This window comes from Mustela erminea, chromosome 6 (genome assembly GCF_009829155.1).
Source record: "Mustela erminea isolate mMusErm1 chromosome 6, mMusErm1.Pri, whole genome shotgun sequence".
In the NCBI taxonomy this organism is placed as follows: domain Eukaryota; kingdom Metazoa; phylum Chordata; class Mammalia; order Carnivora; family Mustelidae; genus Mustela; species Mustela erminea.
This window is the reverse complement of record NC_045619.1, coordinates 57,932,899-57,948,073: the sequence shown is the minus strand read 5'-3', so window position 1 is coordinate 57,948,073 and position 15,175 is coordinate 57,932,899. Positions and strand designations below refer to the sequence as shown.

The 15,175-nt window shown below is 38.2% G+C and overlaps 1 protein-coding gene across 1 annotated transcript in view; it reads left to right on the top strand.

Annotated features, from left to right (window-relative positions):
• Nucleotides 1–14,869, top strand: part of RERG (RAS like estrogen regulated growth inhibitor) — a 117,739-nt gene extending 102,870 nt beyond the window's left edge. The window contains exons 3-5 of the mRNA XM_032347424.1: nt 1,306–1,362; nt 11,313–11,386; nt 13,119–14,869. Coding sequence (XP_032203315.1) covers nt 1,306–1,362; nt 11,313–11,386; nt 13,119–13,526 — 539 coding nt within the window. The 3' untranslated portion in view covers nt 13,527–14,869. The remainder of the gene's footprint in view (nt 1–1,305; nt 1,363–11,312; nt 11,387–13,118) is intronic.
• Nucleotides 14,870–15,175: the final 306 nt, after the last annotated feature.

The window sequence follows — 15,175 nt, the reverse complement described above, 5'->3', positions numbered from 1 at the left end:
ATGATATACATTGATTTTTTAGTGAGGGTCGGTGGGATCCCAGGAAGACCACCGAAGGTCTTCAGAGTCCTCATTAGCGTGTTGAAATTACCTGCCAAAATGTATGTATATACATTTTACCAGGTAAAAGAGTCCAAGCTTTTGTTCCATTTTCAAAGTGTCTGTGACATCCCTTTTCAAAAAAAAAATTTTAATGAGGTTAAGAACCACTGTTTTCAATACTTCTATAGGAAGATGTCGAGCATGTGTCCCACTGGTTTTTAAGGACAGTGGAGCCCACGCGTTAGGCCAGTTCTCCTCCTGTCACCAGCTTCCAGTCAAGTATTATCTGGAGGGCCTGGCCTTAAATTAAGTTGAGAACAGTGGATAAATCACAGGCCTTGGAAACAGACTGCTTGAGCTCAAATCCTAACTTGGTCACCAACTAGCTAAGTGACTCAGTGAAATTTGTTGAGTGGTCAGAGCCTCAGTTTCCTTACCTGAAGAATGGGAGCAAGCATAGTATCTGCCTCATAGGGATGAAATAAGGTTGAGAGGATCATGCGAGTAAAGTGTTTCACATGGTCCCTCTGACTGTACTATTTCATCAGTGTCACTTCTGATGAGCTTTAATGACTCATTATTGAAATATGTAAATTTAAATATCTGTTGTTTTTTTAAAGATTTTATTCCTTTATTTAGAGAGAGACAGAGAGCGTGTGTGCATGCACACGAGTAGGGGAGGGACAGAGGGAGAGAATCTCAAGCAGACTCTCCACTGAACATGGAACCCCATATGGGGCTCGATCTCACAACCCTGAGATCATGACCTGAAAAGAAATCAAGAGTCATACGCTTAACTGACTGAGCCACCGAGGCGTCCCTTAAATATCTGTTTCTCTGATAATACAAATTACCAGCTGGTGATCTTTCCATTGCAGTTAAAAATCACTGTGTTTTCAATTCACTGTTGTTAGTCGTTATCAGTATTCAATCTCTAGAAACCTGTATTGTGATACTTTATATCTAAATTCGTTGTTTTGCTAAAAATGTTATGAGTGAGCATTTTCACATTATGATGTCTTTGCTTGCTTGTTTTAACCCTGTAACTAAAGGAACAAATCGAACCCGTTCATTAATGCACCATTAAGACTTAGCGCCAATTTTTAGACCACCATATGAAATTGAAAAAACTCTTGAACAAACATGAATAAATGCTTTGGGTGTTTTTATGCCAAGTCTGGGCTACTTCTCTTTCTGTGCAAGGATAAGAACCATAAGAAATTAACAAATTTGTTTGAAATGTTGCTCTTTTCTTTTCCACAGCTCTTGTAGTGAGATTCCTGACCAAACGGTTCATCTGGGAATATGATCCCACTCTCGGTAGGTCAAGTTTTGTTTCCTCGTTTCCAGTGAGAGTTTATGAGCCAAAAGAGGCAATGACTTTTTCTGTTGTAACATTCTGAAGCACCTACCAGCTGTTTGGGAAGTATCTCATCAAATCAGGCAAAGAAGCCCTTCAAGAAGCTGGACATGTATCTCAGACTGTCTGTGCTTGTAACTGCACAGGATTTTCATACATAGAGGAAGACCAGAGCCAGGAAGGAAGTGGGCACAACACGATGCCCTCACATCAGGAAAGGTAGCATCATTCTAGTGGGAGAAGGAGGACACAGTGGCCAAGGATAACCTGGTTTGAAAAAAACTGGCACGCTGAGGGGAGTATCACAAGAAAATAAACCTTCCGAACACTGATTCGGGGAAAATATAAAAGTAAACTCTATTTCTGTCCAAAGAATTTGATTAAAATCTATTTAAAAAAGAAAAAAAGAGAGGTTCCTGGGTGGCTCAGTGGGTTAAGCCTCTGCCTTCAGCTCAGGTCATGATTCCGGGGTCCTGGGACAGAGCCCTGCATCGGGCTCTCTGCTCAGCCAGGGGCCTGCCTCCCCGTCTCTCTCTACCTGCCTCTCTGCCTTCTTGTGATCTCTGTCAAATAAATAAGTAAAATCTTTAAAAAAAAATTAAAAAAAGAAAAAAAGAGGCAACAAAAATTGGTGTCTGTAGAGCTTGAAAGCAGCATAATATTGTATGAAGCAATCATCAGGTTTTTTAAGTAGTCAAAACGAGTGCTTATTAGATAGCAGCTTAGTCCTCATGCTCAAAACGGTGTTGACAATCCAAAGGTTCTAATTTAAGCTTCAGATTTTATTCCAAATTAATCCTTTGAGGTTTTGTTCTTTATGCTTTAGGGACCCCGGCTGGGTCTGTAAAGGGAAACAACTTTGTATCCAGAGGAGGCTGGAGAAACATGCGTCCTTCGTTTCATTATCAGGCCCAGAGTCCAGGCTGAGCTGGCCTTACTCAGAAGAGTGAAAAGGGCAAAGATTATTACTTTTTTTTTTTTTTTTAATTTCATTCTGTTTGGTTTAGTTATGACTCCAAACTTACATACTTCAGGCTAAAAGGGAGATTTCTTCCCCTTTTTGCCTCCTTTCATTGCTTTTATTCATCCAGTCAACAAATATTCATCCAGTCAACAAATATTCTTAAATGCCTCCTATGTGTCAGATCATTGCCAGTACTGAGGATAAACCAACAGACAGAAAGAAAAAGCCTCTGGCTTTTTTGAGCTAACAGTTTAGTAAAGACAGAAGAGTCAATAAACAAAGATAGGTCAGATAGTGATAAGTACTACAACAGACGTGAATGCGGAGTGACCTTAGAGTTTATTTAATTTATAACTTTTTAATCTGGGACTTGTTTTTGTGAAAGTACAGACCGAAGATCCAACAGTGTTTCCAAATAGTTGCCAAATCGTCCTGCTATTATTTACTAAATAGTCCCCACTTTGCCCAGGCTACTGCCAAAGCTGTTTTTTGTTTGCTTGTTTGTTTGTTTGTTTGTAATACATTGACTCATTTACCCTTGGATATGGCTCTATATTTGCCTTTTATATCCACCCCCGAGTTCCACATTCTTCTGATAATTGAGCTCTGCGGAACATTTTGACACAGAGTAGAGAAAGTCCTTTTCTCTAACTTTCTGCATAATTATCTTGGCTAGGATTTTTAGTTTATCCTTCCAGGCCAATTTTTAAAACTTTATCACAACATGACATGATTTTGATTGGAATTGCATTAAAACTATAAATTACTTTGAGAAGACTAACATCTTTACACTATTCAGTTTTTTTTCAAATCTAATAACATGCCTCTACATTTATTAATCTTTACTTCTCTGTTTTTGCTTTCATTTTTTCAAAGACTTTATTTATTTATTTGACAGAAAGAAAGAGATTACAAGCAGGGGGAGGGCAGAGGGAGAGGGAGAAGCAGGCTCCCTGCTGAGCAGGGAGCTCAATGTGAGGCTTGATCCCAGGATCCTGGGATCATGATCTAACTGAAGGCAGACGCTCAACCGACTGAGCCACCTAGGCACCCCTGGTTTTGCTTTTAAATAGTTTTTCAACATTAACAATTTTTAGCATTTTTAACATAACCACAATCTAATCTTAAAATGACATATTTGGATCAAAAATGTACCTGGTTTTAAAAAATCATTTGCTATCTATTGTTTGCTTCACATAAATAAATACTCTCCTCTTTTATTTCATTACTTATCTAAGCTTTACAAAGTTCCAGAGAATCTTAATGCTTTATGGGAGTTCAGTGGAAAAATCCTGATTTTTACTTAGCAAACCCAGTATATCTCAACAAAAGAAGAAGCTTATAAAAAATGATTTTTTTTTTTTTACCTTTCTGAATGTGTTCCAGTAACCAGTGTTACTATTTTAAATCAGTTTTAGGTGAACCATTGTCATTGTCCCTTTTGTTTTATTCCTTCTGAAAAACAACTGCTGTTAATAGAAATCTGCCCGCATCAGTTATTTATAATACAGGCTTCCTTCACTAAGAACAATGAAAGTTTATTGAGTGACCTTGTACCGTACTGCTTAAAAAGGATTACTGCTGCTAAGCAACAAGAGCGTTGATCAGGTGTATGACTCACTTCCAGGTGAGGGTTTCTTTAACTCACCCTGGAAACTGGGGTGTGTGTGTGTGTGTGTGTGTGTGTGTGTGCGCGCGCGGTGCTGAAAGTTACCAATATTCTAGCCTACAGGTGTTCCCCATCTATTTGACTCAAGATGAATCAAGATTTCCGGGGCTTGACTTCATACTATCACAAAGTTTCAAAACCACCACTGAAAGGGAAAGCTCCCATTAAAAAGTTAAGTGGCATATTTGCAAAAGCCAGTCTTGAGTTCTGAATTCAGAGCCTTCCTCAAAAACATACTATAACACTGTATGCTAATTATACTTCAATAAAAGAAAGGAAGGGAAAAAATTTTCTTAATATTTCAGTGCTATCAACTTGTGACAGAATTATTGCTCCTTTAGAAGCTGAAGACTATGGGGCGCCTGGGTGGCTCAGTGGGTTAAAGCCTCTGCTTTTGGCTCAGGTCATGATCCCAGGGTCCTGGGATCGAGCCCCGCATCGGGCTCTCTGCTCAGCGGGGAGCCTGCTTCCTCCTGTCTCCTTGCCTGCCTCTCTGCCTACTTGTGATCTCTGTCTATCAAAAAAATAAATAAAATCTTTAAAAAAAAAAAAGAAACTGAAGACTATGAACACCATTTAATATTTCAAAATTGGAGTATCTACTGCTCTGAGGTAAATCTGTGAAGGAAATTTGCTACCATGATAGTAAATGATTCCCAGACTCTTTGTTTTGGTGGGGTTTGCTCTTTTTTTTTTTCCCCATGGAGAAGAACTGCCATTAGGAATGCAAGCACGGGCGAGAGAGAGGGTGAGAGGGAACAAAACCCACGGTTTGTTTGCACTTGTGTTTCATAAAAAAAGCAAATATTTTGCACATCCAAATGGTTTGAAGGATATAAGCTAAGAAAAAAAACATTCAGTTCTTTACACTGGGCAATTTTAGTTTTCCTTACATTTTTCTCATTTCACTATGGACCAGTGAAATGGTAGTCAGAGACCAGAGGTGGTGTCTGAGTAGCATTTGAAAACCAGAAGTGAAGCCTGTGAGGTTTAGGGCTCACACCATCTGAACAAGAACCCCCCGATGGTGGTGAGGGTAACATTCTCATTGTAGAACAACAGGGTCCTTGTTCTGATTAGATCCCCAAGAACTGAATCCCTACTTCCGAGAGTCCTATTCCCCTTAGAGAGCGTTGATCATGGCAGAGAATAGGGACGAAGGCTTAGATGGTGCTAGTTGTGTGTCCATGTGTGTGGGCGTGCGCGTGTGTGCATGTATGTGTGCGCGCGTGTGCGTGTGTGTGTGTATGTGAGAGAGAAAGAGATGGATGTTTGGGGAAGAAGAGAGAGACCACATGTCAGCACTTACCACTACTACCACTATATTGGAAGCACCATACTCTGTGTTTGAATGGATAATGGAGTCTCTGTCTCATGAATAAAGACTCAGATAGGAACCAGGATTAGGAACTGGGAGACAGATCCACTGGCACATGGGGTTTTTTATTTGCTCTTCCTTCCTGCATGACAGTACCCTCTGTTTGGAAAGAAAGTCTTATACAAGAGAGAGACACACCCAGAATAAATTCTCTGAACTCGAGACTAAAGCAGAAGTGCTTAGCCAGCTCATGGAACCAATCAGTATCGGCACAGCGAGGAACATTGAGATGATCGTCCTTTGACGAATAAGGAAATAAGTCCAGCAAAGTAAATTTATTCAAGATTATGGGGCTGGTTTGTGTTTAGACCAGTAATAGAACTCAAGTCAGTACAATTTTCACTGTAGCATAAATCAGCATTACTAACCGCTGTTGTTACTGTACCTGCTAAATGTCCATATTAATATGCTGAAATTTGCAAAAAAGCTAAATCAGTAAAAGGATTAACCATCTACAACATTCGTTGAGTATCAGCTTCTCTTAGCGTGTACAAAATCTACTACTACTTATAAAAATATTACTGAATACAAGTTTTAAATCACGCATTGCTCCTACACAGTAAAATTCGGCACATTTTTTTTTTAAGATTTTATTGATCTTTTTGACAGAGTGATAGTGAGAGCAGGAACACAAGCAGGGAGAGTGGGAGAAGGAGAGAAGAAGGCGGAGCAGGGAGCTTGATGCGGGGCTCCATTCCAGGACCCTGGGATCATGACCTGAGCCGAAGGGACACACTTTAATGACTAAGCCACCTAGGCTCCCCAGTTCGAATTTTAAAATGTACCAAATTCCATCTTGAAACTTATATTGGTCTTATAGTGTATATTATTTTGTTTCATTTAGATATATGCCTTAAACAATCACCCCTCTTCCCTTTAAAAAGAAAAAGAAAAAAAAAAAAGACTCCTAATCTTCATTTCAGGTTAGTAGGAACAAACTAAAATGTGTGTCTACTCTCCACACACATACACATTTTCTCTTATGTTTTGGAATGAATAGTAGAGTTTAATTCCAAAAAGTGCTTAGTACATATTTTCAAATTAGCTTCGTTAAAGTTAGCACACGGAGGCACAACATTTTGCCTGTGTGGGCTATATACTTCCACTGTTGACGTGAAGATATGGGTTTCTTTTTTTTTTTTTAATATTTATATATTTATTTGACAGACAGAGATCACAAGTAGGCAGAGAGGCAGGCAGAGAGGGGTGGGGATAGCAGGCTCCCTGCTGAGCAAGGAGCCCGATGTGAGGCTCGATTCCAGGACCCTAGGATCATGACCTAGGCTGAAGGCAGAGGTTTTAACCTGCTGAGCCACCCAGGTGCCCCAAGATATGGGTTTCTAATGAGAGAGAAGAGGCTTAAAGAGAAAAGGCTCAAAATGGCATGAAACCAGTCCTCGGCTTCGATGAAATCACTGCTGCTCCCCGCTGCTATGTCTGTGGCAGACATTCCCTCATTTCCTGCATTCCTTCATTTTTGTTTCAGTTAACAAACAACCAGAGAATCACACAACTTCATACAATTTTCATTATATTTTATTTCCCCCCTACTGTGTCCTTCTGTGGTTGAAATACATATCCTATTTATCATGGAAGCAACAGAGAAAAATGTCCCTGTCTGTCAAACAACTTTTGGTGTAAGAGATGGAAGAGAGCCCAGAACTCTGTTTTCCAGGCCTCAGGGCTGATGCCAGCCCCTTTAAAAAGGAAGGTAGTGCAAAGGTCACCACAGAACGGGAGTGGAAAAAACAGAAACGGCATAGATCCTAGCTGGCCTGCTGCTTCTGGGCCTCTTTCCTCCTCAGGCTGGAGGACTGAAGATGCAAAAAGAAATAATTGAGAGAACATTCATAGATATTTAGAGATAAGAAGTTGCTATACATCATACTTTAGAGTAAAATTATACAAAATAATCATCTCCCTTTTAACATAAAGAGTAGGGGGATAGAATTTTCTAGAATTGAGAATCATTGTACATACCACATACGGATTACCTATTCTAACAGAAGGACAGTACTGCGAAAATATGTTTATTAAAATATATTGAACATAACTTCCTTTTTAAATTTTGCTGTTCAGAAAAGACTTCAGCCGTGCGCCATGCCTGTGGCAATGATCGTGACACAGCTTATAGCAGGTAGAAGGCTAGGTTATGCTAGTTAGTTAAGCCTCCTTTCTGTAGTTTGTATTTTAGGTAGAAGATTATATTTGTAGGAGAGTAATAAAAAACTGTGGTAAAAAAAGAACTGTAAAATAGTTGATGAGATGAAGAAATGAAAGAATAATGAACAAATAAATAAAAGGATTGACTTACTGATCACCCTGTTGAGACAAACTTGCAGGTTTATTTGGATGGTTGGTTGGTTGGTTGGAGATTTGGGTAGTTTAGGTGTAAAGAATTAAGTGAATCATGTTAATCTATCCACGGTACCATTCATGTGCTTAGGATTCCTTTATATCATTTTTATTACATTTCTATTATTTCTTATTTTTTTTATACTTATACTTATTTCTTTTATATATATATTTCTTTTATATTATATATTTCTTTTATATATTATATATTTCTATTACTATTATCTATATTATTTATATGATTTCACTTTATTTTTCCTGCATGCCCCATTGTGACACCATTGGCCTCCTCTTTCCCATAGGTATATAATCTAATATGTTTGATTTTTAGGATAGTGGTATAAGCCTCATTCCAAAGCCAATCTTCCTTAGATCCAATGTCAACTCTACCACTTACCACTTACTCTGTCTGAGTTTCAGCAAGTTATTAAATGTTGTTGTGCCTCCATATCTTTGTGTAACAGGGATATAATACTAATATCTACTGCAGAGATATTTGTGAAGATTAAATGAATTAATATGAGTAAAGCATTTAGAACATTCTTGTTCAAATAGTAAGCAGTATATACTAGGTATGACCATATTTTTTGAAAAGGGTGTTTTTCTGTGTATCCATAAACCTTAAACTTATATAAATTTCATTATGCTATAGATCTTCCTGTAAAGGTAATCATGTGATTTTTTTTTCTTTAGCACTTTTTTCTCATTCAGTGCTTTACTGTGTTAAACTTCATTGATAGAAACAATATCCAAATTATAGAAAGAGCCCAAGTGTCCGACGAATGGATAAAGAGGTGGTGTGTATGTATATGTAATGGAATATTACTCAGCCATAAATATTACCATTTGCAATGATGTGGGTGGAGCTAGAAAGTATTATGCTAAACAAAATCAGTCAGTCAGAGAAAGACAAATACCATATGATTTCACTCGTAGGTGCAATTTAAGAAACAAAACAAATGATCATAAGGGGTTAAAAAAAAGAGAGGGAAAACAAGAAACACACTCTTAACTGCAGAGAACAAACTGATGGTTACCAGAGAGGAGGTGCGGGGGTCATGGGTATTAAGCAGGGCACTTGTGGTGAGCACCAGGTGCAAAACTAACTGGAATTTAAATAAAAACTTTAAAAAATGCATTGACAGACTTTAAACACTCTTTGTATTTCTGAAAAAACTTTAACTGATCATGATGTACTTTTCTTTTTACACTAATTGAACTCAATTGGATGATATTTTATTTAGGATTTGTGAATCTACATTCAAGAATAAAGTGAGCCTATAATTTTCTTGTCCTTTTCCTCTTACTACTCTTATACTACTTCCTATTAGAGTCAGGTAATGCCCCACAAAAGGAATTGGATGATTATCCTTTTTCTATTTTCTAGAACAACTTGTTTAATGTTTATAGAAATCTCCTTTAAAACCAATCAGATGCAGTTGCTTTTTATGATCAGAAGGGATCAACAATTAATATCTAAGTTACTTACCAGTTACTGACCGGGTTAAGTGTTCCAGTTCTCACTGCGCCTGTCCATACATGTTTCAATATGAGAATTTATCAGGGTTTGAAATTTGTTGGCATATGACTCATAATATTATTTTATTTTCACTTCATCAGAATATATAGTTATTTCTTCTTTTATGCTAAATTGTGCTTGATTGCTCCTTCTCTTTTAATTTATGAGTCAGTATTACCAGATTTTTTATCTCTACTCCCACCTTTTTTATTTTTAAATCCCTTCCAACCCCATGCTTTGGTTCTGTTAACCTTGTGTCATTCTTTCTTTTGTGGTTTTTCTCTTTTACTTCTTTCCTCATATCTTTTTGGATTTATTCTATGTTCCTTTTCTGATTTGTCAAGTTGAATACTTAAGTCACTTCTCCTTTTGCTTTCTTATGACGTCATCTTCGGGAGTAGGACAACTGCATTAACTCACTCAAATCTGCCTCTTGTCTCTCCCCACCCTGCCCACCCCAATGTATTGGTATCATCTAGAATTGTAATTCTCAGTTGCTTTTGATGTGGTTTGATTGCTTTGTTTTACACCACTGGGATCTCCAATCCAGTTTTGCTGGTTAGCAGTCTAATGTCAGTCTGAATCATGTCCTTCTGTAGGTGATGTGCTTTTTTTTGTATATTCATTAAAATTTTTCTTTATTATTGATATCCCTAAATTTTGCTGTGATTGTTTTATATATGGGATTTTCTTTGTGTGTCTTTTAAGTCCTTATTTTTTTTTAACAATGGTGCATCTTTTTTAAGATTTTATTTATTTATTTACAGAGAAAGAGAGCAAGAACAAGCAGGGGGAGTGGCAGACAGGGGAGAAGCAAGCTCCCTGCTGAGCAGGGAGCCCAGTGTGGGGCTTGATCTGAGATCCTGGGATCATGACCTGAGCCAAAGGCAAACACTTAACTGACTGAGCCACCCAGGCACCCACATCCTTTTGGTCTGAACTGTTCCAAGACCTTTCATCCTGGGAAATTCTCAGTTTTTTCATCCTCAAGTATTTTCAGCCCTTATGTACTTTGTTGTCTTTGAAGCTCATTGTATAAGAGATAATAACATGTCCATTTCTGTTATCCATCTCTCTTACATTTTACTTTTTACAATTTTCTTATCATGTACTGATGCCTTCTGGAAGAGTTCCTCAACCCGACCTTCATCAGCTCTGTCAATCATTCACTGAGCTTGGCATTTCAGCTGTTCTAGCTTTCATACAGAGCAGCACTAGTTCATATTTATTTTAACATCTGGTTTCCATTTCAGGAGGTAAAAGGCCCACTAAGACCACCCAAAGTCTTGCATCTACTGACTTCTCACCCCCATAGAGCTTGGGGACCACCCTGATATTAACCCACCAGCCTACAGCTGGTACTGAGCAGTTGTCATTTTTCTACCCTGAAGAGGGAACATGAGCAGGAGAACTCTGCTTTGTTTCCTCTCCCACCATGTGCCCCAGCCCTCCTCTGCTTCCCACACAATCCCCAAACATGAGACCCAATGGCCTTCTACCACCACAGGGATCTCATGGCTTTACTTGGTCATTTTTTACATGGATGGCTATTTACCTCCTCTAATGTCTAATACATCTCCAGGGTTGAGGTCTTGAAGGAAATGAATGGCTCCTGTTTATATGTCATCTTGTCAGGGACAATCAGTAGTAGTGATTTCCTGAAACTGAGTTCTAGGAGTATCAAGGTACCATGCATTTTGTAGGAAGCACTTTCTCAGTCTAGGATGTAGAGACCCTATTTTATACACCAGAAAGCTGGTCTCCTAGAAGAATAAAATGAGCAGAGACATAGAAATTCTCCCATGTTATGTCCTGAAAGTCTGTGGCTCCCACATGAGAACCCAGACTTCCAGGAGCTCAGAGAGTACAGAGATGGCACATTCTTGCCCGTCCATCCTCTCCTGCCTGGGATGCACATTCCTTTATAAAGCAGACATACTTCTGTGACTACTTTGTCATTTAAAGATCAAATTAAATCATGCACTAATTTACTTTTTTACCTTCCTTCTTTGCTCATTCCCTCAGAATCAACCTACCGACACCAAGCAACCATTGATGATGAAGTTGTCACCATGGAGATATTAGATACTGCTGGTCAGGTGAATAAAGGGTTCAGTTAAAATGTTTTCTGGATCAAATAAAAATGAGATGTGTACGTGCATACTATGAACAAAATTAAGACACTTTCCTCCAATTAACTAATGATGCCTAAAGACTTTTCTCTTTAATTATCTAGTTATTCATACACTAACATATTTGAAAGAGCTTATGTGTGCATCCTTATATAAATTACTGGGTACTTCGGTGGGGTGAGGGGGGATTGATAATACTGTAACATTGACATGACATCATTTAGAATTACCCATATATATTTTGGGGAGATAGCAAAATATTAAGAAGTTCATGGTTAAGTATTCTGAAATGCTCTGATGAAGAGCATCATTTACTGGGGAAGTTCTCAGAGGCTTACATGCCCATGTATAAGAGGAATCTTTTTTTTTTTTAAGATTTTATTTATTTATTTGACAGTAGGCAGAGAGGCAGGCAGAGAGAGAGGAGGAAGCAGGCTCCCTGCTGAGCAGAGAGCCCGATGCGGGGCTCCATCCCAGGACCCTGGGATCATGACCCGAGCCGAAGGCAGAGGCTTTAACCCACTGAGCCACCTAGGTGCCCCATAAGATGAATCTTTAAGAATTTCACTATATATTATATTCTAAACTTATATAACCCCAGAATCACTTTTTAGAATGCTGTATTTTAGGAATCTTTCCTGTAATATTCTTTCTACATCTCAACACATCCTATTGAAAATTTGAACCACATAATTGTTCAACAAACAATCCATTACAAAGGAAGCTAATATAAGTTTGCCCTGATGGCAGTCAGTTCTGAGATTACAGATAGGTTTGTAGAGAGACTTAGTTCTCAAGAATAAAATGATCACTAAGAATGAAAGTTAGGGAGCTGAAGGGTTTCATAGTGCTCTATCAGTGACCTATGATCTGAAGAAGACTTTAAGTATTTAATCCAAGAAAGACACTTTTATTTCTCATCACCACCTCCTTCTTATATGTGCTTTCTCTGGCACCCAACCCTGATTCTAGAGAGAGGTGGCAGGGACTTGCATGCCTGCAAAGGTTATTTGAGCCCATGAAAGCTGTGCATTTTGAAATCTCGTGTGCAACTTTCCTAGGAAAGAATGATCACCTCCTTTGAAAATCACTTCAGATGAGTTTCTACCATTATTGGGACTTTATAATATTTGGGAGGTGTTTAGGAAAAAAAAAAAAAAAAAAGCCCCTGGCTTTGAGATTGACTCTCTCTACAGTTTCCCCCTGTTTTTCTGTCCCTGGTACCCAACTGTCTAGAATCTGAATGCAAAAGAGATTAAATCAAAAATGAAATCAAAACCATTCACTAAGCTGTGCCTCTTAATCTGATCTCTAAAGGGTTTTGTGAGGTCTACTTGTCTGTTACCTACTCGCCAATTCTTTGTGATGAAAATCCTTGGAGGCGGTGTGCCCAACTAAGATGGTTTCTTTATACTTCTTGTAATTATGGATTTAATGATATGGCAAGAGGAAACTCAGAAGCAGAAAATTAAAGGTCTATGCAGTTAGAACATTTCTAGTTCCATGACATATCCTGCTATGAGTAACTAATACTCCTATTCCAAACTGATTGAGAAAGGAAGCTTCTATAGGCAATCAAGAAATTTTAATGACACCAAATATAAAGAATAATAATTAAGGACTCATTATTGGCATGAAAAGCATCTACACATTGTGATGACTTCCAACTCCCCAATTGCCATTGTTTCCTTGTCAACAGGAAGATACCATTCAGAGAGAGGGACACATGCGATGGGGGGAAGGCTTTGTGCTGGTCTATGACATTACTGACCGAGGAAGTTTTGAGGAAGTGCTGCCCCTTAAGAACATCCTGGATGAGATAAAAAAGCCCAAGAATGTGACTCTTATCTTGGTTGGAAATAAAGCTGACTTGGACCACTCCAGACAGGTTAGTACTGAAGAAGGGGAGAAGCTGGCCACAGAACTGGCTTGTGCTTTTTATGAGTGTTCTGCCTGCACTGGAGAAGGGAACATCACTGAGATATTCTATGAGCTGTGTCGAGAGGTGCGTCGCAGGAGAATGGTCCAGGGCAAGACGAGGCGACGCAGTTCCACCACGCATGTCAAGCAAGCCATTAATAAGATGCTCACCAAAATCAGTAGTTAAGTGGCTCTGTTCTTGCAAAGGCCCCATGGAGGTAGGCCAGGTAATTGGAAACACTTTCTTGCTCTTTTTCCCCCTTCCCCTGCCCAAAGTAAAAGAAAATACTCCATTCCTTGTACTGACTCTGGGAAATGTCTGGGCTTCCCATTGTTCCCAGGTCTCCCATATGTTGAGAAGTTATTGAGTGTTTTATGCAATTTTAGTGCAGACAATTTCCCCTTTTCCTGCTTGAATAAGATACACTCTATTGTAGTTTGAACCTGTAATCACCAGAGATTCTGAAATGGTTGGTTTCATATTAAGCTATTTTTAGGCATCCTCACCTTGCTTGAATAGGTTGAAGGCTTTTCTAAGGCATTTTGACATTCCATTCCTTGTCAAAGACTTCAAATGATCGTCTTAAAAGTGGAAAGTAATAGAAAATACAGTAAAAATCTGGAAGAGCCACTGAGATACTGGAGCAGGGAGTAGAGCCCTAGTTCCTCTTTAAAATGAGGATTTTCTTAATTATCTCAAATTGTTTAGTTTTTCTTTAACTCTTATTTTGTTCTTAAATTTGAGCACATTTTCACAACGTTTTCCACTGTAGTAGAGTTCTATTTCAATTTGAATGGGTTCTCAGTGAGCTCTTGATCACTGTACTCTGATTCTTCTTCTGTGGCTTCAATAAGATTTCATTGTAAGAGGCAGAAGGATCCTTCAATTCAAATCCTGCTAGGTCATTTCTCACCAAGCCCAGGGTAACGTAAAGACATTAAGAGACTTTTCACCAAACTCTGACTTCACTGAATGCTAACAGAGGATTTAGAATTGGAGATGTCTGATTCATTTCTCTGTCTCTCTGTTTATCATCTTAGCAGAAAGACAACAGTCCAAAAGACAGGAAAATTAAGAATGAAGCTAAATTTCCCTTCCATTGGGGAGCCAAGGCGCTAATGCCGGGCACAGTAAAAAAATTAGTCTCTGATTCATTAAATTGTCTATATGACTTCTTCTATTATTTTGGATAAATTAATTCACTTAGAATTCAGAAAAGAATGAGTGTTTGAAGTTCAGTATCCCTGAATAAATGTGTATAAAACAGATTCCTAGATTGTGGAAGTATAGTCTGCAACTGATTAAACTTCATGATTTTTTTTCCCTATTATGCCCCCATATATCAAGATTTGGGCACTTTATTTTAGAAGAAAATATATATCTTTTACATATGTGTGTATTTATAAATGCATAGATATATGTATAAAAATTTGTAAGAGCTGGAAGCTTTAATTCACCAATGCATTTGGACAACTTGGTGTAACTATTTTATGTGATAAAATAAAAAGCATAATTTTCACATTCTGTCACATTTGAGCAGTCTTTCTTGTGATAGCATGAAAAGTTTGTACTTTTAGGAAAAACTTGAGTAGACAATCAAATTGTAGAGTTGACAAAGCAGTGAATGTGATATAAAAAATGAGCTCTTATTCCTAATAACAGCTATTTCTGTAGCATGCTTAGGTGCTATTTTAGGCACTTCATGTATTATCTCATTGAATCCTCAAATACCCTACACAGATGATATTGCTATGCTCACAATTGCAGGGATGAAGATATTGAGCTACAAGGAAAAATGACTGCATAGCTATTTAGTGGGTAGAGCCAGGATTTGA